Here is a 24,503-nt window from a genome sequence, read left to right as displayed (position 1 = left end):
CCACTCTTGGGAAAGTTGGAAAAACCTCTAATTTGAAAAGACACATGCGCCCCAATGTTCATTGCAGCACTATTTACAATAGCCAAGATACGGGAGTCAACCTAAATGCCCATCAACAGATGAATGGATAAAGAAGGTGTGGTACATATACACACAATGGAATATTACTGAGCCATAAAAAGAATGAAATCATGCCATTTGCAGCAACATGGATGGACCTAGAGATTGTCATACTAAGTGAAGTCAGAAACAGAAAGATAAATACCATAGGATATCACTTATATGTGGAAGCTAAAATATGACAAAAATGAACTTATTTACAAAAAAGAAACAGACTCGCAGACATAGAAAACAAACTTATGACTACCAAAGGGGAAAAGAGGGGAGGGATAAATTAGGAGTTTGGGATTAGCAGATACACACTACTATATATAAAATAGATGAACGGCAAGGTCCTACTGTATAGCATAGGGAACTCTATTCAATATCCTGTAATAAACTATGATGGAAAAGAATATGAAAAAGGACATATATATATGTAACGTGAATCATTGTGCTGTATAGTAGAAACGAACACAACATAGTAAGTCAACATACTTCAATTAAAAGAAAAGAAACACGTTAATTTCATAACCTCTAAAATGAGGTTGGTAAGAATAGCCGATGGTTCTGTTCATTATTTTCAGTTCACTCTTAAGAACAAAACTTCCCATGGTTCAAAAGTATTTGTAATCTGGGATGACAGATGCCTTCCTACGTCAAGGTAGGCTGTTCCCAAACCAGGCTTGCCCCGTTATTTAAAATGAAAATGCATTTGAATTTTCAACGATGGTATCCCTGAAATGAAAGCTATTTTCACTTTCTGGTAAAGCAGAAGCCACACGGTAGTTGCCAGCTTTCTGCATATGCTGCTCTTAGGAACGAAACCCCCATGTTCTATGACATTCACAAAAGGAAGCTTTATTTCTCTTCTCTGGGGCCTCGACTGCAAGTGTCAGGATGTGTTTAATGGTGACTAGGCATCTGTCTTAAAAGTAGGCAAAGCGTAGCTGTTGTTAAAATTGTATCTTCTGACGGAGATTTGGACAGGTCATTATTTAGGTTATGTTTCATGGATTGCATGAAATTCATGAGTTGCACGTGTGTGGACACGTGCTTACACACACACAGGCACACACACACAGACAGTATCCTGGAAAGTCACAGACCTCATGGAAGTATCACTACAAGTGATGCCATAGGCAGGAAATAATACCCAATGTTCCTTTTCTTCATGCTAAACCACAGATACTCAGGTGAAGGGTGGCTCACACTTAAGAGTATCTCAAAACCGACAACACTAACACTGGCTGAGAGGATGAAAACACGGTGGCACTGAATTCACATGAAACTGCCGACCAGGGATGAACCTGCCGGTTGTATAGAACAACCACGCGAAATAAATCCATGTGCTGTAGTCTCTGGGGGGGTTCCAAAATATTTTTAATAGACACCTCAAAAAATTTAGACTTGGAGATTCGTAACTGAAATATTGAACGATGAAGAAGTCAGCATAAAGGGAATTATCTGTTTTTCATTCTAATACTATTTTCCTAATTCATAAAAATATAATGGGAATTCCCTGGTGGTCCGGTGGTTAGGACTCTGTGCTTCCACTGCAGGGGGCCCGGGTTCGATCCCTGGTCGGGGAACTAAGATCTCGCAGCGCAGCCAAAAATAAGTTAATTAATTAATTAATTACAATAAAAATATAATGAAAAATAGCTTTAGCGTAAGCAGACTTCGTCTTAGATGATATTACATTAATGGGAGGGCGTTTTCGGTTCTTTAGCTAAATGAATCTTTGACACCAGGCAGAATTCTAACATAGGGCAGTGGGAGAGGCTCTTCTGCAAGGGTCTGGGGCACCGAGACATGGGTGCCTGTGACATGGCTGTGACGTCCTGGCGGTAAGACTGTGCCTGAGTGACTTTTCCATTGGTGGTTTAAGTCAACCTCATTCACATGCCACTGTGCTGACATGGCTGCTGGGTCATCTCTGAACCCTGAGTTCTATGGAATTTTCGCACGTAGACCTGCCACTTCTCATTTCCTTTGGCCTCGTTCTCCTTGTCCCTGGCACCTGGTGGCATCCCGCGAGCCCAGGGACGTGGAGAGCTGGTAAGTATGGTGAGACTTGCCAGACCAAAGGTTGATGCAATTCCTGCTGGGAAGAGGTAAAAGTCATTTAGATTCGATGTTTGGAAGCTGTTTCCAAGGTCCATACATTGGCCCATTCGATTGTTCTCACTGTGAAATTTCAGAATCCTGGGCAACTTCCTACGGTGTGTACAATGCTACAATCCGCAGGCTGTCACATGTGTCAGTCCTCTCTGGGACTCACTGATGCTCTTTATACAGGATCACACTGACTGATGCTCCTGCTGCTGTATTTTGCTCTTGACCGTTTCCCATCTGAGCAAAACAAAGAATTTCCTGTGTGGCCTCATTAGCACGTCTCTCTCCTACTAGGATCATTTGTGATTATGTTATTAGATCAGCTTCCCATCATTCTTGACACAAATTTCTTGCCCCTTATCTCTTCGATGTTTTGTTTGAGTTCCATCCCATAAAGTCTTGATGATACACACTAAGCCATACTTATCTTTTTATTAAAAAAAGTCAGGCCCACTTTGTAATCACTCATCCTCCCTATGGCCCAGCTGCAGCCTGGTTCCAACTCTGCATCCCCTCCTCTGCATTCATTTCTCATGTGATTTACGACACACCTCCACACCAGTTTCTGTTCTTTGTATGTTATTACCATGTTCTCTAGAAATTTCATCTCTGAATTTTACCCCGTGCCCTGAAGCTTCCTTTTAAAATGTTCTTGATAGATGTTTAACCTTGTCAGTCCCACCTCTTGGCCTTGTTTTACTTCCTACCTGCAGCTGCCCAGCTCTGACCAGTTCTGACCCTCTTCTCAGCTCCTTGACAACCTACTGGAAATTCTTTCTTGGGCCACAGGAACCACACCAGAGACTTGGGGGAGGGGAATTTCTGCTTCTACGAGTCATCAAGCAAAGGGGAAGGGAAATTCCTCAATCAGAACATGAAACTCAGAATCAGAAGAACGTAGATACATTCTCAGGCCTCTCACGAGCTATATGGTATAGAACAAAACACAAACTTCAGAACCTCGGTGTTCTCATCTATAAAATGGAAGACATAGAATCTGTGCAAGTCAGAGAATCCTTTTTTTTTTTAAATCTGTTTTAAAGGGCAGTTATTTCCTTCTGCCTCATTTATCTATTTATTTATTTTTATTTTTGCTGTGCTGGGTCTTCGTTTCTGTGCGAGGGCTTTCTCCAGTTGCGGCGAGCGGGGGCCACTCTTCATCGCGGTGCACGGGCCTCTCACTGTCCCGGCCTCTCTTGTTGCGGAGCACAGGCTCCAGACGCGCAGGCTCAGTAGTTGTGGCTCACAGGCCCAGTTGCTCAGCGGCACGGGGGATCCTCCCAGACCAGGACTCGAACCCGCGTCCCCTGCATTAGCAGGCAGATTCTCAACCACTGCGCCACCAGGGAAGCCCCGCAGAGAATCCTTTGAATGTTCATACGAGATACACATGAGAAATAACTTTGTAGTCTACATAGGTAATGAGTTCTTACTATTGATATTTTGTTATTTTTGTTGTTTATCTCTTCTCTTTTGACTGCAGTGGTGAAAGATATATTGCTAGTACTCTTAGTAGGAAATTGGAAAGCCAGGTGCTGTACAGAGGTTAGAGGATTAATGATTATAAGATTAATGATACACTGATACCCCATCATTCAATAAATACTACTGTGCCCCTACCACTTCCTAGCCCCTAAAGATACAAGGGTGATTATGATAGTCTTTGCTTAAATTTACAAGAGTTTCCACAGTCAAAAAAGAGCTGCCAGTCATTTTTCTAAAAATGTCCGATCATCTGACTCTTACACTTCCAAACCTTTCTTCCAACTGACTTGCATTTATTCACCCCTTATTCACAAAGACCTTGTTCTTGCTGGCCTGCTTGCTGTATCCTGGAGACACAAAGATCAAACACATCTACTTGCATCAGCCCTTCCACCTTGGCCTTGTTTCCTACATGCAGGCTTTGCTTCAGGTGTTCCTAAAATGTCAATTGCGTTCTTCTTTCTTTTTTCTTTTTCAAATTCTTTTCCCATGTAGTTGCCACATAATAGTCAGCAGAGGTCGCTGTGCTATGCAGTAGGTCCTTGTTGGCATTTACTGATTCCTGCATACCCTTCAAGTCTCGGATTACACTGGGGGGAGAGTCCCTACTTTTCCTATGAGGCAGAGCCACCTGAGTGTGCTATACTCTGGCTTACTGCTCAGACGCGCATCCTTAGGCTGAGAGCTCGCTCAGAGGAGGGATCTGTGTTTATTCCTCCCAGTGTGTCCAGGACCAGCTAAATGTCTTGGCACAAAGGCTGCCCTCGACAACTCACAGGAGGAGACACCCAAATGCATCATTACTATAAAAGGGCTATCGTGGGCTTCCCTGGTGGCGCAGTGGTTGAGAGTCCGCCTGCCGATGCAGGGGACACGGGTTCGTGCCCCGGTCCGGGAGGATCCCACGTGCCGTAAGCGGCTGGGTCCATGAGCCATGGCCGCTGAGCCTGCGCGTCCGGAGCCTGTGCTCCGCAACGGGAGAGGCCACAACAATGAGAGGCCCGCGTACCTCAAAAAAAAAAAAAAAAAAGGCTACCGTGATGATGGAGCAGAGGTCACTGAGCCTGCTCGGGGAGACTTGATAACTTCTCTCCGTGAGAGCCACCCCTTCAGTTGGATTTGAAAAATGAGCAACAGCCTTCCCAGTGGGGAAAGGTGGTGGGAGACATGCTGATTAAGAAAGAACGTGGTTATGTAGGGAATGACAGATGGGTAGAGGGGCAGAAGCAGGAAATGAGTCGGGGAAGGAATGCCAAGATCAGGCTGTGAAGAATTTTAACCTTTACCCTCAAGGCAAAGGAGTGTCAATGAGAGATTCTAAGTAGGAGAGAGAAATGTTCATAATTGAATTTTAGTTCTCGCTCAACTTTGAGTCCACTAGGAGTTAAATAATTGTTCCTGAATCCCAGTCCTTCTTTGTCAAAGTTAGATACATCTGTTTAGTTACTTACTTAATGTTTTCAATTTAACATTTTTTCTTTTATTCGAGTGAAATTTATTTAAAGAAGAAACTTTATGTAAGCCCAATACACAGAAAATCTATATCAATTTCCAGAAATATAAATACACGTGTTTTTAAAAAATTCATTTAGGTATCGACCACTTAGACCACTATGACTTTTCTAGAGTCTAGGGGCCTGAATCTCGCTTTGGGCTTTACCAGGTGAAACAGCTCTTGCTGGGCTGTCTTCATCTCCACATGTAATTGTCTTTGAAAATGCTTCTCGTTTCAAGTAAGAATCTTACAGATATAGTTTTGAGCAGAATCTTTTATAGCTTGGGGGTGTTATGTTCTGCAATGTCCTTATATCAGACTGACCTTCCCCCTTCCTTGGTTCAAATTTGTGAAGTTTCACTATAGGTGAGCTTAATATTAATAGTAATTCTCTGGTTACATTATTTAATTTTCTTGTCTCTTGGATTAGAATGGAAAACTACTCTCTGAAAAAAGGAGCAACCCAATTAAAGTGGATGACGTTTACGACCATCACCAGGGCACATACGTGTGTGATCACACTCAATCAGATAATTCAAGTTCATGGACAGTCAGAGCTGTTGTTCGAGTGAAAACCATCGGTAAGTGAGGTTTGTGGTTTCAGTATTTGAGATTTCAACCCCAATTACCCAGTTAAAGTTATCTTCTTTGGCTTAGTGATATTTTTCCTTTTTCTGTGGTGAGGAAGGAGACACTCATAGCCTACAGTCACGTAAAGCCTGGAATGTTGGTGAACATCAATTTCCCATTCACCTAGATTCCATCCTCCAAGGAAGGCCTAGTTCTGGGTCATATTCAAGTTGTCACAGGTTGGGTTTTCTACGCATGGATTCTGGTTTGTTTTGTGATAAATTAAAAAACAATATCAAAGGCTCATGTAAAGAAATAAACAAGATTAAAGATTTTACATATAAGAGATAATAAATTAAAAAACAATGTTAAATATTTCACACCCAGAAATAAGTAACACTCGTGTACCTATCACGAGCTTTAATAATGGTTTTTCCATCTCACGGTTTCTTTGTCGAAACAAAACAATACAGACACAACTTGAGGCCTTCCCACTTCCTCTCTTTGCAGATGTAGCCCACTCTTAGCTTATAATCCTTTCCATTTATGTTTTATGCTTTTTCTACATATGTAATGTATCCATTAATAAAACAGAATATTGTTTTATGTTATAAAATGTGTTTTGTGTTATAAACACATGGTATTGTTCATAGACATTGTTTTGCTAATTTATACCCGCATCAGCAATGAACAGATTCCCATTATTCCCAAGTCATATTTGGTGGTTTCAGACTTTGGTGTCAAGTGGACCCTCTTTTTTTCAGACCAATTTACGTTTCCCTGACTACGAATGAAGTTGAATGTCTTGCCATTTGCTTACTGGCCCGTTGAGCTTATTCTTCTGTGACTTGTCTGTTTTTGGCCCAGGCTTTCCCTTGGGTCATTCTTATTAGATTTACAAGTGTAAAGCATGGCTAAACTGTATGATGTAATCAATTTAAGCATGGCCTCTATCAAAACATAACGGTACAGAATGGTTGACTCTGCTCTTAGTAAATATAGTAATCAGTTTTACTTCCTCTTCTTTCATTGCAAGATACAAACCACATGGGGCATCTGAGACCAAGTCAAACTCCCCTGCTTACTTCCGGGCCCTGGCACTCTGCAATACGTTAGACCTCATCAATTTACATTTATATGAGATTGTTGCTTGGACGAGGGGTTAGAAGGCAAATACCCAACTTGGACCACTTGCCCCTCCAGGCCTGGTTGCTCTCTCCCTCGGGCATGATAACTTGCCCATCAAACTTTCAGGGGCAGAATCTGCTTTTCTCTCTCCCAGAGGATGCTTTGCAACCTCTGTCACATCTTTTTAAGTCTTCTCTGTCGTCATTCCTGTCTTCCTCATTTACTCATTCGTTCTTTCATGTATTCATTCTTACACCAGTATTTGTGGAACATGTGATATGTGTCAGGCACTGGGCTTGGTGCTAAGGTTGTAAGAATGAGCACCTGGACACTTTCTCTGGCCTCCCAGAACTTACCGTCTCGTGGGGCAGACAAAGAAGAAACAGGCTACTACAGTTCGGTGTGATGAGTGGAGAGAAAGGGAAGCAGCGGGGCGTGTGGGGGACACACAAACCCAGACCTGGGTACCCCGAGGCTGGGTGAGAACTGAGGGGTGAAGACAAACTAGCCCAGTGAAGGTGGAAAAGATGCCGTTCCAGGCAGAGGGAGCAGCGTAGTTAACATCCAGGAGCTGAGAGACAGCATGGTGCTTTCCAGGGAGAAAGAGAGGGTCAGTTGAGGGTATCTGGAAGCAGAACAGACATCACACTGTTCTAGTAAGTTTGGACTTTATCCAAGGAAAAATGGGGAGCCATTGAGGGTTCTACGTGGGAGAGTGTCATGAATAGATCTGGATTTGAGATAGATCACTCTTGTTATGTAGAACATGGGTTTGGGGGTGGGGCGACGAGGGAGACAGAAGAATTAGGAGGCTGCTGTGGGTCAAGCAGGCAACTGCTGATGGTGGCCTGAACTAGGAGTGGCAGTAGGAATGGAGAGAAGAGAGAAAACTCCAGAAATACTTAGGAAGTTACACATGAAACGCTTTGGGAATTGGGAGTGAAAAGAGGGAAAAGGAGGGGTCCAGTATGAGAGCCAGGTTTTACGCTGGGCAACGAGGTGGACTTTCTATAACATATTGAGAGAAGATGGGATGGGATGGGATGGGATGGGATGGGGTTGGATGGGATGGGATGGGTAGGGGTGGGATGGGATACATAAGGGTGGGAAGGGATTGGATGGGAAGTGGTGGAATAGGATGAGATGGGATGGAAGTGGAAGGGGTAGGATGGGATGGGATGGAAGTGGAAGGGGTAGGACGGGATACATAAGGGTGGGAAGGGATTGGATGGGAAGTGGTGGAATAGGATGGGATGGGATGGAAGTGGAAGGGGTAGGATGGGATGGGATGGAAGTGGAAGGGGTAGGACGGGATACATAAGGGTGGGATGGGATTGGATGGGAAGTGGTGGAATAGGATGGGATGGGATGGAAGTGGAAGGGGTAGGACGGGATACATAAGGGCTGGTGTAAGGCACGGGTGGGGGGGGCCGCAGATTTGAATCATGTTCTAAAAAGATGTCTCTGGTCACTCTTTGAGTAGACTTAGCAGAGGTGATTAGGAATGGCTTTACATGTGTGTCAACAGAACATGTTGATGGAGTTTATGTGCAAGATGAAAGAGGGAAATCAATGCCGGATTACTTTTCTGGCATGATGAGTTGGTAAACAGTGGCACCATGTAATGAGACAGAAAAAATACTGAAAGAGAAGCAGGTCTGAGGAAGAAATTCAGTGTTAAGCTTGAAAGGACTTTGATTCATCAAGTCACCATGACAAGTGGGTATTTGGATAAACCAGTCTGGGATACAGGCTACTACATTGGGAGATGTGAATGTGAGGGTGGCCGCCGGCACGATATCTAAAGCCGAGGGAGAATGGGGTCACGTGGGGATGGAGTATAGAGAGGAGAGAGCCTAGAACATCCAGCACTGGGAGGCACGGGGGCGGAGAAGCATCCCCACAGGAGATGGAGAAGCAGTGTAAGAACAGAGAGTAGCTATCCCAGGGCTCAGCGATAAAGTGTCCCAAGAAAGAGGGAGTGACGCATGGCCTCATATGGTGAAGCCTGGAAACTGCTCCTTGGATTTGGGAAGAGGGAGGTCATTATTTACATCAGCAAGTGGGTATCAGTGGCAAGGTGGGGAGGGAGCAGTAAAGGAAGTGAAATTGATGATGTAGGCGAGAGAGCATTTTGAGGGCCAAGAACTTTCATAGGGAAGAGAGGCCTGGAGCGTGAGCTGCCCCACAAGGAGAGTAGGTGGAATGAAGACCACAAGGAGAGACCGGGGAGACGTGATACTCACAAGAAGCGCGGAGGAGGAGAAGCCCATAGCGCTCAGGGGAGTGAGTGGAGAGGGGGGAGGCGAGCCTCAGAGCACAGAAACGTGCACCCCGAAGAGGAGAGGAGAGCATGCCCAGCAGCACCCAATGCTACTGAGAGGGAAAGCAGACTAAAAACTCAGCCGTGGGCTTCCCTGGTGGCGCAGTGGTTGAGGGTCCGCCTGCCGATGCAGGGGACGCGGATTCGTGCCCCGGTCCGAGAGGATCCCACATGCCGCGGAGCGGCTGGGCCTGTGAGCCATGGCCGCTGAGCCTGCGCGTCCGGAGCCTGTGCTCCGCAACGGGAGGGGCCACAGCGGTGAGAGGCCCGCGTACCAAAAAAAAAAAAAAAAAAAAAAAAACTCAGCCGTGCCCAGTGGATTTAGGTGCAAGGAGGTGACTGGTGACTTTGGCCAAAGCGGTTTCAGTGGAGTGATGGGGGCAGAAATCAGACTTCACGGGAGGGGAAGGGAGGGAGGAAACGAGCACACAGCGCTCTTTCAACAACTTGGCTGGGAAGGGAGGAGAATGAGTGGGGCAGGGGTATAAGGTGAAGGGTTTTTTCCTCTTTTTTTTAAGATGGAGAGACTGAGAGTGGATAAATGCTGAGGGGAAGGAGAGAGAGACAGAGTCAAAGATACAGGAGGAAGCTAATGTAATTGAGGGAAGGAGGTCCCTGAGAATTAAGAGAGAACAATTCCAGAAGAGAGGTGACGAAGTTTCCTTTCTTAGGAGATGGGACATCTTCAGGAGGGAGTTTGACAGTGGAGGCATATGTGAAAGTTTGTGGCAGGAAGCTGAGGGATAAAATGATTCATGAAGGGCTGAGCTCACCTTTATTTTCAAACAAACCATGAACTTGAGGATGGAGGGAGGGGTGGGCTCCAATCTGGCTAACCTGTGCATTCTCTCAGGTTCGTCCTCCTTCCTGTGGGATTACTCAGCCGGATGCACCAGAAAACAGTCTTGGAGGAGAAGATGGGGTGGGGTTTCACATCTGCAATGGGCCCGCGGGGCTGGCCTGGAAGGAGGGTCCCCCTGGGCGGGTATGGATTTATCAAGGACTCAGGTTTCGCTAGCACCTGCAACCTGATGTCACAGTCATTTCTGGAGGCGTGATTTTCACATGGAGACTTGAGTCTCTAGCCTTGTACATTATGGCTGAAATTTGAAAAGGAAGTTCCAAAACATTTAGATCAGAGTGTGACCGTGCGTTCAAATCTTCAGGAAGCAGGCCTTCGGATTTCCCAGTGCAAATAATAATTTTTATTTTCATCTTTTAGTGAAGAACACGAATCTCAAACCAGATATTCTGGATCCCATCAAGGACACCCTGGAAGTAGAACTTGGTAAGGTGGGTGGTGTCATCACCCTTGAATGACACTTTGCTTCTGGGAGCAGGTCTAAGTGTGTTACAGTGAAGAGCGTCGGGATTTCAAATTAAACAGAATTGGGGGTGAATCTAGCCTCGGCCACTGACTCGGTCTGTGATCTTATACAGCTATTTAATCTTCTGAAGCCTCAGGTTATAAATCTGTAACTAGACAAAATAGAACTGACCTCACAAGGTGGCACTGAGAAATATGGGATGATGTATTGATATATTAGGGGACTTGTATGTGAGGCATGATCAATAGATTTTTTTTTTTTTTTTAAGATTCTTCCTTACTCCACCCAGGAACAGTGGGTTACACAGATTGGTTAGGTTCATTGATTAAATCTATAAATTTAATCAGTTAACCAACTTAGGTAGCCTTAACCCTTACGAATACAGCGTTTGGTCTAGCCTTTAAGATAAATTGTAGGAGAATACTACAACCCTTGCTCAAATAAGCTGTATTCCAAATTAGTGTCTTCTTTGGGGTAGAGGGGGAAAGTGACTTCCTGTGGTCCCCTTTGATTTTGTCAGCTTCAGTAACATCTACATGTTCCCACATAGCCAAATAGGAACTGTTCTCTTCAAAACCAAGTGCTGGTTGTTTCAATAAAGTAAGTGTTCTTTTAAGTGCTAATAAGATATTTATCGTTGTAGAAAGAAAGGTAAAAGTAGATATTATGGTAAAAGGCCACTGGGTGGCGGTTTCCTTTAAATGCTAATAAGATGTTTATCATTATAGAAAGAAATGTAAAAATAGATATTATTAAATCACCACTAGGTGGCGGTAGCGGTGTACCCTGATTATGAAATAGAAATAACAGTACGGGCAAAATCACAAGAATGAAAGGAAGGAGGAAAGAAGCAGGGAAAACATTAATTAATTCAAAAATAGCCAAGTTACACAAGGTACCAATGAATTTTAAAGTATTACTGTGGGGAAAGCATTATTAAGGTGCAAAGGTGAGTTTTCAAATGGAGTCCCTAAACATTTCACGGTTAAAATATTGAGTTTGAGGCAGAGCATATCTGGATACCCCTTACAGAGAAAATGGGCAGAAAGAGGGTAGCGTAGTTACATGCATGTCAGTCCACAGTGTAACGTTCAAAATACTCAGCTGAATATCTAAATACTCTCTGCTTTAAACTACATGCCGCCCAAACCTCAGGATTTTCGTTTAATATGCAAATGCTAGTTAGTATTTCTGTACTGGCACCCTTGTACTACTTCAACAGCAGCGTCGGAAGACAGAGCTGGTCCCTGAAACTGCTCATTTTCCTGGCGTTTATCCTTAAACCACATCAGAACCCGTAGTGCTGTGACCATGCCCATCTTCGTTTGCAGAAATGTAGTCAGAGGTTTGAGATCTAAGAGCTGCCCAGTAGAGACAAACATCCCTGGTTTTACCTGTTTCCGAATGAGAGACAGGTGGACGTTTGGCTTTGTCTGGTACACCTGTTTTACCTGTGAACCTGACTGCCTCAGGGAACAGTTTCCAGATGGTGTCTTCCTCCCGCACGGGACAAAGTGTTCTCACGGGCTTCCTTCCTGTGTTCTGTGGCCCTTTTTCCAGGAAAGCCTTTAACTCTTAACTGCACGGCCCGATTTGGCTTCGAAATAAACTTTAAGCCTGTGATAAGATGGTACGTCAAAGATTCTGACCAGGAGTGGGAAGTCCCAACACCTGAGGGGAGAAGGTAAGAAGGAAATGAGCGAACTTATTCTTTGCGACTCACACTAAAAGCATTCACCTTTAGAACCCCCTGAAATGTACACACAGAGCTGAACAAACAGATGGAGTTGGTGTGGCCACTAGCGCCAGCTAGTCGTGCAAATAAAACTATAGAAATGCAAGGCGTGAGTTAATTTTAAGCTTGGGGGCCACATGCAGTTTCACAGAGGGCCATAGAATGCAATATTTCCGTTGTGGTTTTTTTTTATTGTTATTTTTTATTTTATTTTTTATTTTTGGCCGCACAGCTTGTGGGATCTTACTTCCCCGAACAGGGATTGAGCCCAGGTCTTAGGTAGTGAAAGTGCTGAGTCTTAACCACTGGACCACCGGGACATTCCCCCCACCTTTTTCTAAAATAATCTTTTTATTTTATTTTTTACATTTTTTATCAGCTGTTTTAAAGTTCAATTTGTAGTAACAATTTGATGTGGCTACTTTGCCCACCAAACCAACCAGCAGACGTAACAACCCATGCTGCTTGACTAGACTTAGCCTATGGAACAAACGGGAAAGGGTTCTGCACCCTAGCCAGCCATTCTCCATTGCCCCCTGTGCCGTCCATCCAGAGTGGGCCGAGTCAGGGCCCCAGTGTTGGCGTCCTTAACGGTCCGGAGCGTATGCAGAGAAAATGGCACAATAATAAGCGATCTGACCGAAAATATGAGAAATGAGGAATAGTTGATGCAATCCAACCTGGAGAAGGAGACCCAGAGGTGAGATCGCTGTCTTTTTTTGGGTTTTTTTAGGCATATCTACAGCAGCTTCATTTACAATAGTCAAAAATTAAAACACGGTTACATTCATTCATACAGTGGATTATTATTCAACAATAAAAAGAACAAACTGACTAGAGAAGGAAAAACTAATCTAAGGTGAAAAAAATCAGCACTGTTATTCCTTCTGGTAGGCTAGGCATTGGCTGGAAAGGGATACAAGAGAACTTTCTGGGAAGTTGGAAATGTTCTATACCCTAATAACCATTTGTCAAAAGTATACAGCTAGGGACTTCCCTGGTGGCCCAGTGGTTAAGACTCCGCCTTCCACTGCAGGGGCACAGGCTCTATCCCTGGTCGGGGAACTAAGATCCCTCATGCCATGCATGAGGGAAAAAAAAAAGTATACACCTAGACTGTGCACTTCAAGGTAGGTAAATATTACCAAAAAGAACCATATAATGACAATGGAGTAGGTGTAGGGAATTAGTGAAGGCTTAAATAATACCAAAATGGCTGAGGTATAACTGAGGTATAACTGATAACTGAGGTATCATTTTATTGTTGTCTGCATATGTTAAACTATAACTTTTAAAGAAATTAAAGAAAGAAGAGATAGTCTTACATTTGCCCAGACATTTGCCAACTACAGTCACCCTCGTTCTTTCCCGTAGATCTGATGACTGTTGTAATGTGGGATCTCTGTCTTGAAGTACTTGGAAGCTATTAAGTTGTATGAGAAACTGGACTTAGTTTGCAACCCAGATTAGTGGGAAGAATTTACTGGGAAGACAGTTTGGCTCAATGGAAAGTAAAACTCTAGACAGTTGCAGCTAGAGTTCCTCATTCTCCCAACATCTGTTCCAAAGTAATAGCCTCTGTATTAAGCACTTCCTCCTGGGTTTTAAAACATTTCAACAGACTAATGTAATATCACTTTGAAGAGTATACATCATTTAAAAAATAAAGGATGGGTTTTGGTAACAGTAATCAAATTGAGAAAGAACTTCTAAGACAAGGGAACCCATTGGGTCCCATATTAAGGTGATACTGCATCAGACTTGAAGGTAGTCAAGCATGGTAAAGGGAGAATGCACTGACTATATGCTCTCGGGTTTGAATCTCTGTTTCCCACCTATTTAGCAATGTGAACCTTAACCTCTGCGAGCCTCCACCATGCCATCTGTCATCTATGGATACCAAACTTCACCCCTGTAAGGAGCAAATACGGTAGAGGTGATATGCTTAACACAGCCTCTGGCAGGCAGGAAGCGTCCAGTGAATAAGAGTGGGTATTGTAGGCCCCACACCAAACAGCCTAAAACATCATCCGCAGAGACTATGTTCTTTAATGTGAAGACAGACTGCAGACGGGCAACTTTAGAGAATCCAGACTGTGAATCAGTGCCGAGATTTACACTTCCTGGACAGGGCGGAATGACACAGGCCCAGGAATCACGCTGCCACTTCCCAGCGGTGTGACCTTGGATTGTCACCCAACTTCTTGCCTGTTCTGAGCGGCTCAAGTCAGGATGATCACACCGTTACCCGGTGGGGATCCTGTGAGGACGGAGGAGATTTGATCCTCTCCTCCACGTTTACGCTTGGGGGACCAGAGGACCGTCTGATACACACAGCCCTCAGTAGAAGCTAGTCATCTCTAACATTATTCTTAAATTGTTATGTCTATTCTGAAGGGGAATTCTCAGAGTAAGGAAGATCAGATGAGCCTCGCAAGTAATTATAGTCTAGCGTAAATGCTTAGAATGATGCTTAGCTGATTCAATCGCTTAATAAAAAACGAGCCACCTCTGAGCATCCTCTGTCTTTCTGGCATCTCCTTGTACTGTCTGATCCCACAGCTCTTCTGAAAGCCAAACGGTTATCTACTTACACGTGTTCCAAAAACTGCAAATGGGTGTCAATCTGTGTTACTAAAGGGGTGTGGTATTTTCCCTCCTTTCCTAGTGTTAAATCCACCTTAAAGAATGAAGTCATCGAGCGTGTTGTCTTCCTGAAAGAAGTTACTCAGAGCGATCTTCGCAGGAAGTTCATTTGCTTTGCCCAGAACTCCATTGGGAACACTACCCAGTCCATCCAACTGAAAGAAAAGAAGGGAGGTGAGCCTGAAGGTGGCTGCAGGATGCATGCCCCTGCTTTCACCCGGGAGGAGAGGAACTTTCCCAAGGAAGTAGCCACAGTGATGGTAGCCACTAACATGCTCTAGATGCCAGACAGCATTCTAAGTCAGCAATGTGCTTGTGCTGATTCATTCAGTACCTTGACCGAGGCCACACAACTAGTAAGTTTCACATTGGTGATCCAGAGCTGGTCCTCTTACGAATGTTCTGCATATGGGAGCTGTGTTTGTTCATTCATTCATTCACTCCTTAGTTCATTCACTTACTCATTCATTCATCCTACAAAGACCTACAGAGCATGCCCTGTGTGGCAGGTATCGTACTAGGACCTAGCTCCCTTTCCTATTTTCCTCCCCTGGCTTCCAAATCCAGAGAATGTGATGGTCTGGTGTCGGAGAGTAAAGGAGAAAAAGAGGGGAGAAAGAGTATTCTTGTTCAGTTTAGGAGTGATATGTGTACATCACAGATCATAGCCTCTTAAAGCTAGAGAGGAAATTCCTGGTAAGGAATAACTCTTAAATTTCTTTAAGAAGATGCTCAGAGATGGAGGTGATATCATTCATTCAGTTAGTAGAGATGAGAGAACAAGCAGGTTCTGAATGCTTGTGAGGCTTAAATAAGACACATTTGGTGGGTGCTCCGTAGAGGTGGGTCAAAGGTGCCACGTGTTAGGTACGGTGGAGGTGAGAAAGCCAGTCAGATGTGGCTCTGGGCTTCAGGGAGTTTAGACTGTAGTAGGGTCGATAACACGTGACAATAGTTTACAGTATGCAATAAGAGGGACAGAAATGGGTTGTGTGGAAGCTTATAGGAGAAAACGATTTAAAAAACGAGTTTTTATCAGTTTCCCAGCCACCCCAATCAGAAACGACCCATTACCCTGGGTTTTCTTGAGTTCATTTTATGGTAATTCCCTCAAGATGTGATTTAAGATGTGTCCAGATTCAAGAGAAATGTTTCCAGTAGATTTTGATAAAAAATAATAGGGCTGGAAAAGGTGCTGGGCTGGCCTGAATGTGGCCTTATAGGGGAGGCGGGTGTTGGAGGGGACGCGGCCCCTGTACCTGCTCACGGCCGCCGCGTCTCCGCAGTGGTGTTCCTCTACATCCTCCTTGGCACCGTCATGGCCCTGGCAGGTGTGCTGACCACAGGTGCGCTCTTCTACATGTACTGGATTGAAATAGTGCTGCTGTACCGAACCTACCAAAACAAGGATGAGACCCTCGGGGGTAAGATGACCCAACTCGCCTCGGAACTGACTTAGAGGGAGGGGCTTGAGAAATGGATGTTCCACGATGGAGAAGGTCATGACCCTCGGGCTCTGAGACCCTCCTGCAGGTCTGGCGGCTTCACACCTGGGAAGGGCTGGGAGCCCAGGGGAGAAACAAATTCTCTTCATCCCAGTTACTAGGAATCTTGCCAACGATGTTATTGTAGGGCACATTGGACTTGAAAATAACTCTCCACTCACCAACCTGAAGCAAGATGGCAGATGACTTACCATCTCCATGCCTCACTTTTCTCTTCTGTAAAGTAGGGTTGTAATCACAATCACAATGAATGCAATGTGGGCTCTTTGAGTTAAGACATATTGAGCATTTAGAACAGCATGTAGCACATGGTAAGCACTCAGTGATGCCGGCTCCAGCTCTCATTACCTCTTGAGGACTGAGTGCATGCCAGGCTTATGTATCAGCTGCTGGAATCGTCACCGAAATCCTACACGCCAGGCAGAGGCGTGAAGTCTGTGCCCCCAGTGGAACTGCTAGGGGATGTTAGAGGTTGGGATGGACCCCAGGCAGTTAGGTTTAGAGCCCCATTAGCTATTGCCTCAGTTAACTTCTTCTGTAAAGTGAGGGGCTTGGGGATGTGGAAACGTCCCTAAAAGAGGGACGTTCTGGAAAATACTAGCAGTGGCACTCTCCACGAAGTATGTCAGTTTTCCCATGAGACAGGTTAATAGTGTTTATTAACATTTGCTTCTTTCGACTAGAAGAGCTGCTGGTGTGTTTTTCTAGTCCCGGAAGGCTCAAAGGTTAGAACGTTGGCAGTTTTAGTGAATGAGTCTATTGCTTCTGCTGGATTCCAGGGACAATTAAATACTTACCTAATTGGGATGCCCCTTTACACGCACACCAGTGGTTTCCCCACACTAGGAACTCAGTGAAGAGCTGTCAGATCACTGGGAAAAGGGGCAGCACAGAAATGCAGCAGTCACACTTTTCTTTAGACCAATGATTGAGAATACACACTAGAAGTCCTCAAGCCAAGAGGATTTTGAGGTTATATTTTAAATAGCTTTTTAGAATTGAGCAAATTATCTAATCACTGTCTTCATTGTTCTCCTAGACAACTTCATACTTCTTTGACTCAAATGCTATTTTTCCTAAGATTCTAGACCTTGTACAGAAGACTCAATCTACTGTGAAACATCGTAATTTTTGGAGGAATGTTTTTTACCCTAATTTATTTTTTAATTGAAGTATAGTTGATTTACAATGTTGTGTTGGTTTCAGGTGTACAGCAAAGTGATTCAGTTTTATATATAAAACTGGATTCTTTTCCGTTATAAATTATTACAGAATATTGAGTAGAGGTCCCTGTGCTATACAGTAGGCCCTTGTTGGTTGTCTGTTTTATATATAGCCGTGTGTATATGTTAATCCCAAACTGTGAAGTACTTTAAATGTGTCCGCTCTTGTTTGCACAGGCAACGTTTTAGCAATCTGACAGGGAGGCAGAACCCAGTTTTCAAGCACAGAGATTCATTACACTCTGTGGTCAATCTAATGTTTTTCAGCAAAAAGACTGTTTCCTGGGACTATCCCAAAATTTAGAGAGACATAGGATGTCAGAATTGTGGGGATCGTCTAATTCTCCCACTCGCTAATATTATTACAAAAGAAATTTAACGTTTTCCGGTTATAGAAAAATCCCAGTTTGCTGGAGTGTCACAGGGATGTGGAAAAAATCAGGGTGACTACGGTGTGTCACACAGGAACTGCACAGCATGTACCTGCTGGCCGCGCCCCCTGAGCCGCCGCCTCCCCACCTGGGCAATGAGAAGTATCTTAGATGCACCTCCAGGACCTCGCTCTTTGGCATCCTCCTCTCTTGACGCCGGACCACCTCTGTTTCCCTCTTGCTTTTCTGTTTCTGACACTTCTGTTGGCTAACGCCTCGTAGGTCCATGTCGAGCAAACTGCAAAACTGCATCAGTAACAGCGCTGCTGTTTGCTCCTTTGTAATAATACTGTTTGTCGGGCACTGTGCAAAGTGCTGGAAGATGAGCCAGCTGTGTGCAACTCCAGAGCTCGTGGGTTAACTTTTGAGATTTTCTATGGCTTCCAGTTGGTTCTTTAGCACATCCCAGAGTCTATGTGCATTTATAATAGTTGAGTCAACAGAGGCATATGAGACCTTAAAAATACCCTAAAACAAGTTCCAAAATATAGTTTTCCATCTAAAAGGGAAAGGAATGCATATTATCTTGTGCCTGCCATAAGTCAGTCACCGAATCCTTCATATACATTATCCCAGGCAGCCCTGACAGAAGCAAGACGGGGAGTTATGACTATCTCATTTTACATATGGGGATTCAAACAGATACGTGTGCTGTCAGCTCGCTAATGCACTGGGTCTCTGCAGGGCTTTGCTCACCGGGTATTATCACGCTTTGGTGGAGCAGACTCCACTTTGATGTGTGAATAATGAGACAGCAACGCTGCAGATGCAAAAAAAGCTCCGAGGAACTCCTGAGAACATGTGATTTAATCAGAGAAGGCCCCAGCTGTTTGATCTGACGTCAGTGAAGGTGCAGGAGGGCCTCATCGATTAGAATCTGAGTCTGGGTGGATAATCAATACCCCTCAGCAGTGTGATTCTGAAATGAACACAGATGCTGCTTTTCATTTAATAAATCCATGCAGGAAGGATCCCAAATCTTAATTCTTATCCATGTACCATATGGTTCGAGCGTATGTAGGTATGCCACGAGAGTAAAAAATAGGTCAATGGCTTGCATTCTTTTTTTTTTTTTTTGCGGTACGCGGGCCTCTCACTGCTGTGGCCTCTCCCGTTGCGGAGCACAGGCTCCGGACGCGCAGGCTCAGCGGCCGTGGCTCACGGGCCCAGCCGCTCCGCAGCATGTGGGATCTTCCCGGACCGGGGCACGAACCCACGTCCCCTGCATCGGCAGGCGGACTCTCCACCACTGCGCCCCCAGGGAAGCCCCGTGTGGCTTGCATTCTTTATTGTGCTTCTTCCTCAGATAAAAAGGAGTTCGATGCTTTCATATCCTATGGGAAATGGAGCTCTCTTGAGAGTGAGGCCACTTCATCTCTGAGTGAGGAAAACTTGGCTCTGAGTCTATTCCCTGAAGTTTTGGAAAACAAATATGGATACACCTTGTGTTTGCTTGAAAGAGACGTGGCCCCAGGAGGAGGTAAGTCCTGCACGCCAACAGAAAACGTAGCACAAGAAGGAGAGTTACGTGCAAGCACTCTCTACGTTGTCTTGTCATTCTTTCTGCTGGGCTATTTATCTTCTGGAAGGTTTCATGAGCTTAGAACTTCTGGGGCAACAACACAGAAAAATGTGTGTTGCAGAGACACGCTCCATCATCAAAAAAATCCATCTTCAATGGATATACGTATATGTCTAACTGCACCACTTTGCTATACACCTGAAACTAACACAACACTGTAAATCAACTATACCCCAATATAAAATTAAAATTTAAAAATAAACAAAATTGCCACAGGAGGAAAATAATCCATCTTCAGGAAAAAACATTATTGGAGTGCAGGGAGCCTTCCAGAATGATCTCTTTTCTGGCTCCTCAACAGGAAGTTATCTCTTGTCCTCCCAAACGGGTGGTCCCCCTGCTTTCTGGGACTGTGCCTGACACAGACTCAGGACTGGGTCCAGCAGACTCCCCAGGCCCGGGCCCAGTCCTGGGCACGATCAGATGTGCAGACCTCATCCTGTCCCGCTGACCTCCTCTGCCTGAGATGCGCAACCCAGGAGCCTGGGACATTCCATGCCCCTCTCTTATCCCAGCCAACCTTGTTCCAACGAGCTTTGCTCCTAGAGGAATTGGCAATTTGAGGAGACAGAACACAGGGAGGAATGTGAAACTGACAGTCACTAGACACTGGAACATATCTTCAACTGTCCACAGAGTTGATTTAGCAGAAGTGATAAAGAAAACCAGACTTCCTTTCCTCTTTGCCTCAGAGTGCCCATTGCAAGGAACCCGCTGGGTGGATCTGGGAGATTCAGGGTTATTGTGACTCAGGGTTTAACAATAACAGTGTCATGTATACACTGATGTGTATAAAATTGATGACTAATAAGAACCTGCTGTATAAAAAAACAAACAAAAAACAACTAATACTAAACTTTCTTTGGGTTATTTGTATGGAAATATGCTAATATAAATGTTTCAGACATTACATGAAATTCCTAAAAATCTTATATGTTCTGGTATAATGTAATAGGTCATAATTCTAGTTATTACTTTAAAATGTATCACTCAGAAATAACTACATTTCCTTGTCAATTGCATTATTATGAACTTTTATCAAATCTTTAACCGTGGTCATTAAAAAAAAAGACAATAACAATGTCGAATAATTAAATCTTTTATTTCCAGTGTATGCAGAAGACATTGTGAGCATTATTAAGAAAAGTAGAAGAGGAATATTTATCTTGAGTCCCAGCTACGTCAGCGGACCCAGTGTCTTTGAACTACAAGCAGCAGTGAACATTGCCTTGGAGGATCAAACACTGAAACTGATTTTAATTAAGTTCTCTTCCTTCCAAGAGCCGGAGTCTCTACCTCATCTAGTGAAAAAAGCTCTCAGGGTTTTGCCCACTGTCACCTGGAGAGGCTTCAAATCAGTTCCTCCCAATTCCAGATTCTGGACCCAAATACGCTACCACATGCCTGTGAAAAGCTCTAAAGGATTCACGTGGAATCATCTCAGAATTATCCCAAGGATTTTTTCTCTAGAAAAGACTCAGTAAAACAGAAACCGCTGGGAGGCGCTCCCAGCCTAAAGGACGGTGAAATGGGCCCTGAGCTGCCTCCTCCTACACCCCTCCCGTCCTGTCCCTGGTGAGTAGAGAGAGACCCTGATGGACAGAGCACACAGCGTGGATCAGGCTGATATAGAATGGGAAGCGTTCTGCCAGCCCTGAGCGAGTGTGGCAGGCACTGGAATGACATGAAAACTATTGTGGGAGCCTCAGATTTCCTGGGCTAGACAGAGGGAGAGCGAATTCAGCCCACACGGCCCCTAAGATTTTCCTAGTGGTCTCAGCGGAATCAGCAGATACAGCCACTTGGCTTCGTGGCTATGGACTTGTCATGTCTTCTGTGTATTGTTCACATCACTTTATAGATCTTTGCAGTCAAATAAATATTATTTTATTAGAAACAAGTGATTTAAACTTTGCCTAAACCGTCTCTGTGAAGAAGACAATTCTTATTCCGTGTTCACCCATTCACTGGAGCACAGAAAGCAAGTCGGAGAGGCAGAGACCAGGGCCGAGGAGCAGCCAGGGCCATGGTTCCTCTCTACTGTGTCCTTGTGAGAGCTAGAAGGAAGAGCTCCTTCCTCGGGGCCCGTGTAGCCCTGAGCCAGGACACAGGGCTTGGGGAGAAGAGTGGGGCTAAGTTCAGCTCATCCTTGTTGCCTTGGCCTTTGCGCAGGGCATGAAATACACAACCATACTCTGGGCCATAGGAAGGAGGAACCAATGAGGCCAAAATGATTTGGAGGAGACAAGGAACAGACCAGCAGTTATGTGCAAAGTAGAAAGGCAGAAGCCAGGACAAGAGTCTGGAAAATAAATGTCTACACTGGTTAAAGGACAGCAAGACTGGGGCTTGCCTCTCGAGGCTGGTGGCCCCCATGTGCTTCCTGACTATCTGGTCTCCTTGAGTTCCTCCTAAGTGATGGGCCTTAGGCCAGAGGACCAAGAAGCTGTTCCACGTAGACGAGGCTCCTTTCGTTCTCACCAGTGTTTTCCTGATGAGAGTTCAATGTGCAGTTCACATGGCGTTCTAGTCTCACATGAAGGTACAACACTCATGCTTCATCTTCCCCGATAGAAGGGCGCAATTTATTTGAGCAATAAAGAAAAGCGATTTCTGGACGCGTTCACATTTAACGTGTCCCATCCGCTTGTCCGAACGTGATCCAGGTTTGGAGGGGCTCAGGGTCATTGCCATCTGGCCACTGCTGGGTGCCTGTGTGAAAGGCTTTTGAGGTCTTTTTGCACAGAGACACCCACATCACAGAAACCACTGTGGTTTTGGCACCAAGCAACATCTTTGTTGGGAATTTCAGTGATAAAGTTAAAGATGAGTTAAAGGGTATAAATTATTCCTGGAGGAATTTTCTTGCGGGAAAAGCTCATTGTAGGGTCTCAGAAGGGAAGGACCCACACTGTCATCGTGTCCTTGTGTTCTGGTGATGACTAGAAGCCCTGGTTTCCCTGCCAGCCACTCTCAGAGATCTAAGACTCAGAAACCCCTTTTGGCCAGTGTGTCCAGATTTATTTTATTCTAAAATAAGGATGGCTGTAACTGATCTATCCAGAGGTCCAGAGTGTTGTTCTTAGCTTAACCAAACTCAAAATGATCCCCAGATTTGTGCATACACACAAAAAAGAAACTATCTGGGTCTATCTTTTACAGAATACACTCTTCCGGGTGAGTGGGTATGCTAAGAATGACAAATTAACATTTAGGACAAGGGTTTATTTCCAGTTCTTACGTGTAAATCACTCAAAACAAAGTGGACAACCAAAACAAGTTTTCTATATACAGAAGACTGATGGTACGTAAACAGTGGATCTCAGTAGAATACAATGAGAAGGGATAATGGATTCCCACCACACCTTCTAAACAAGGTGTCCGTATATTCTGGTTCCGGCTTTACACTTGCTGTCCAGGTATAATTTTCATAGACCAAGTATAATTTCTTACTCTGAAAATGTATCCTACTTTGGACGGTGGGCATCTTACCTCTAGTGCACGTTGTAGAATAGTCCTTACTGACCCTGGATGATGTCTCAGGCGATCTCACCAAGAGCTTTCCTGGTCTCTTTTGGGGTTTAGTACCCACATTTCCTATCTATATCATTTCCAGATTGAAGCTCCAGGTAAGATGGAGTAAGCACACAGCCCCCTACCTTTCCCACTCACTGTAGCTATGAAACCTGAATAAAGTGCATATAAAAATCAGTTTGAGGATTTTGAAAAGTACATCAAAGCAGGAAGATTGGAGAAGACAAGAATTCAAAGTTCCACGATTTTATTTTCCTCCAATATCTCTTAGTTTAGACTCAGCACAGTCCAAAACCCAGGAGTGGACCTTAGTGTTAACACTAGTTCCAGAAGAAGCCCTCTAGTTCTGCCTTGAAGACTGGGAAAGGTGTTTCCTAACACTCCCGTACAGTTTCCTTTCTATATTCTCTTCCTTCCTAGCCCCTGTGCAATCCTGTGTTGACATCAGTGACACCAACAAAAGCAGAGAAAAGAGGGGTCCTCAAGAGCCTATATCTCTCTAGGAGGGAGAATTGTCCATTTTGATACAAGGAGCTGTGGTCTCAAGGTGAGGCAAATCTCTATTGATTTTTTTTTTTTTTTTTTGTCTCTCTTACCACTTGGCTGGGGAGGTGGAAGCAGTGGGGGGAAGTGCACTGCAGGGTGGAGTACTTAACGCACCAGCACTCTTGCCAGAGAACTACAGAGAGGAAGACAAGAGACCTATAGAACCTGAAAGTACTGTGCAGAGTGCTGACAGCGAGGAGCTCGGGAAAGCAAACCTGTAAAGCTGCTTACAAACTCCAAGGCTCATCCCCAAGCTGCACATGCATGAGTCTGACCCCAAATAGAATCCCATAAACTCTGAGAATTAAACTATAGGATAGACTGCTTCCTGAGTTCCAGGGACAAGTCTAAATAGAACTGAAGGACAGTGAAATAGAACTGACATTGAAACCACAAGGCTGGTTAGAATTTTGGGCTTGAATCCAACTAGGTCAGTTGCCTGCTTAAACAAAAATAGCGTTGTACATAGGATTTCAACAAGGTCCAGAGTTGCATGACATAATATTTTAAATATTCGGGATACAATCCATCGAAAGCAAAATGTGATAACCTTTTCTGATGGAATTTTTGATGTAGGTAGGTGTGATATATAAGTCAAGTACAACATAAAAGGGACAGAGTAGGGGAACTTGTGTGGTGGTTAGGTAACTACATCCTACTTGAAATGGTAAAATATTGATTCTAAGAAAAAAGTGAAAGCATACTTTAATCCCTTGAGCAACCACTAAAACAAACAAACAAATGAAAAACAAGTA

The 24,503-nt window shown here is 44.3% G+C and overlaps 1 protein-coding gene across 1 annotated transcript in view; it reads left to right on the top strand.

Moving 5' to 3' along the window:
- IL18RAP (interleukin 18 receptor accessory protein) overlaps positions 1-21,578 on the top strand; it is a 30,158-nt gene extending 8,580 nt beyond the window's left edge. The window contains 8 exon segments of the mRNA XM_067703877.1: positions 5,628-5,778; positions 10,441-10,506; positions 12,107-12,230; positions 14,950-15,101; positions 16,214-16,351; positions 19,393-19,566; positions 20,779-21,137; positions 21,139-21,578. Coding sequence (XP_067559978.1) covers positions 5,628-5,778; positions 10,441-10,506; positions 12,107-12,230; positions 14,950-15,101; positions 16,214-16,351; positions 19,393-19,566; positions 20,779-21,137; positions 21,139-21,195 — 1,221 coding nt within the window. The 3' untranslated portion in view covers positions 21,196-21,578.
- Positions 21,579-24,503: the final 2,925 nt, after the last annotated feature.

This window comes from Pseudorca crassidens, chromosome 14 (genome assembly GCF_039906515.1).
Source record: "Pseudorca crassidens isolate mPseCra1 chromosome 14, mPseCra1.hap1, whole genome shotgun sequence".
Lineage (NCBI taxonomy): Eukaryota > Metazoa > Chordata > Mammalia > Artiodactyla > Delphinidae > Pseudorca > Pseudorca crassidens.
The sequence above is the reverse complement of the archived record's forward strand: the minus strand, read 5'-3'. Positions and strand labels throughout refer to the sequence as shown.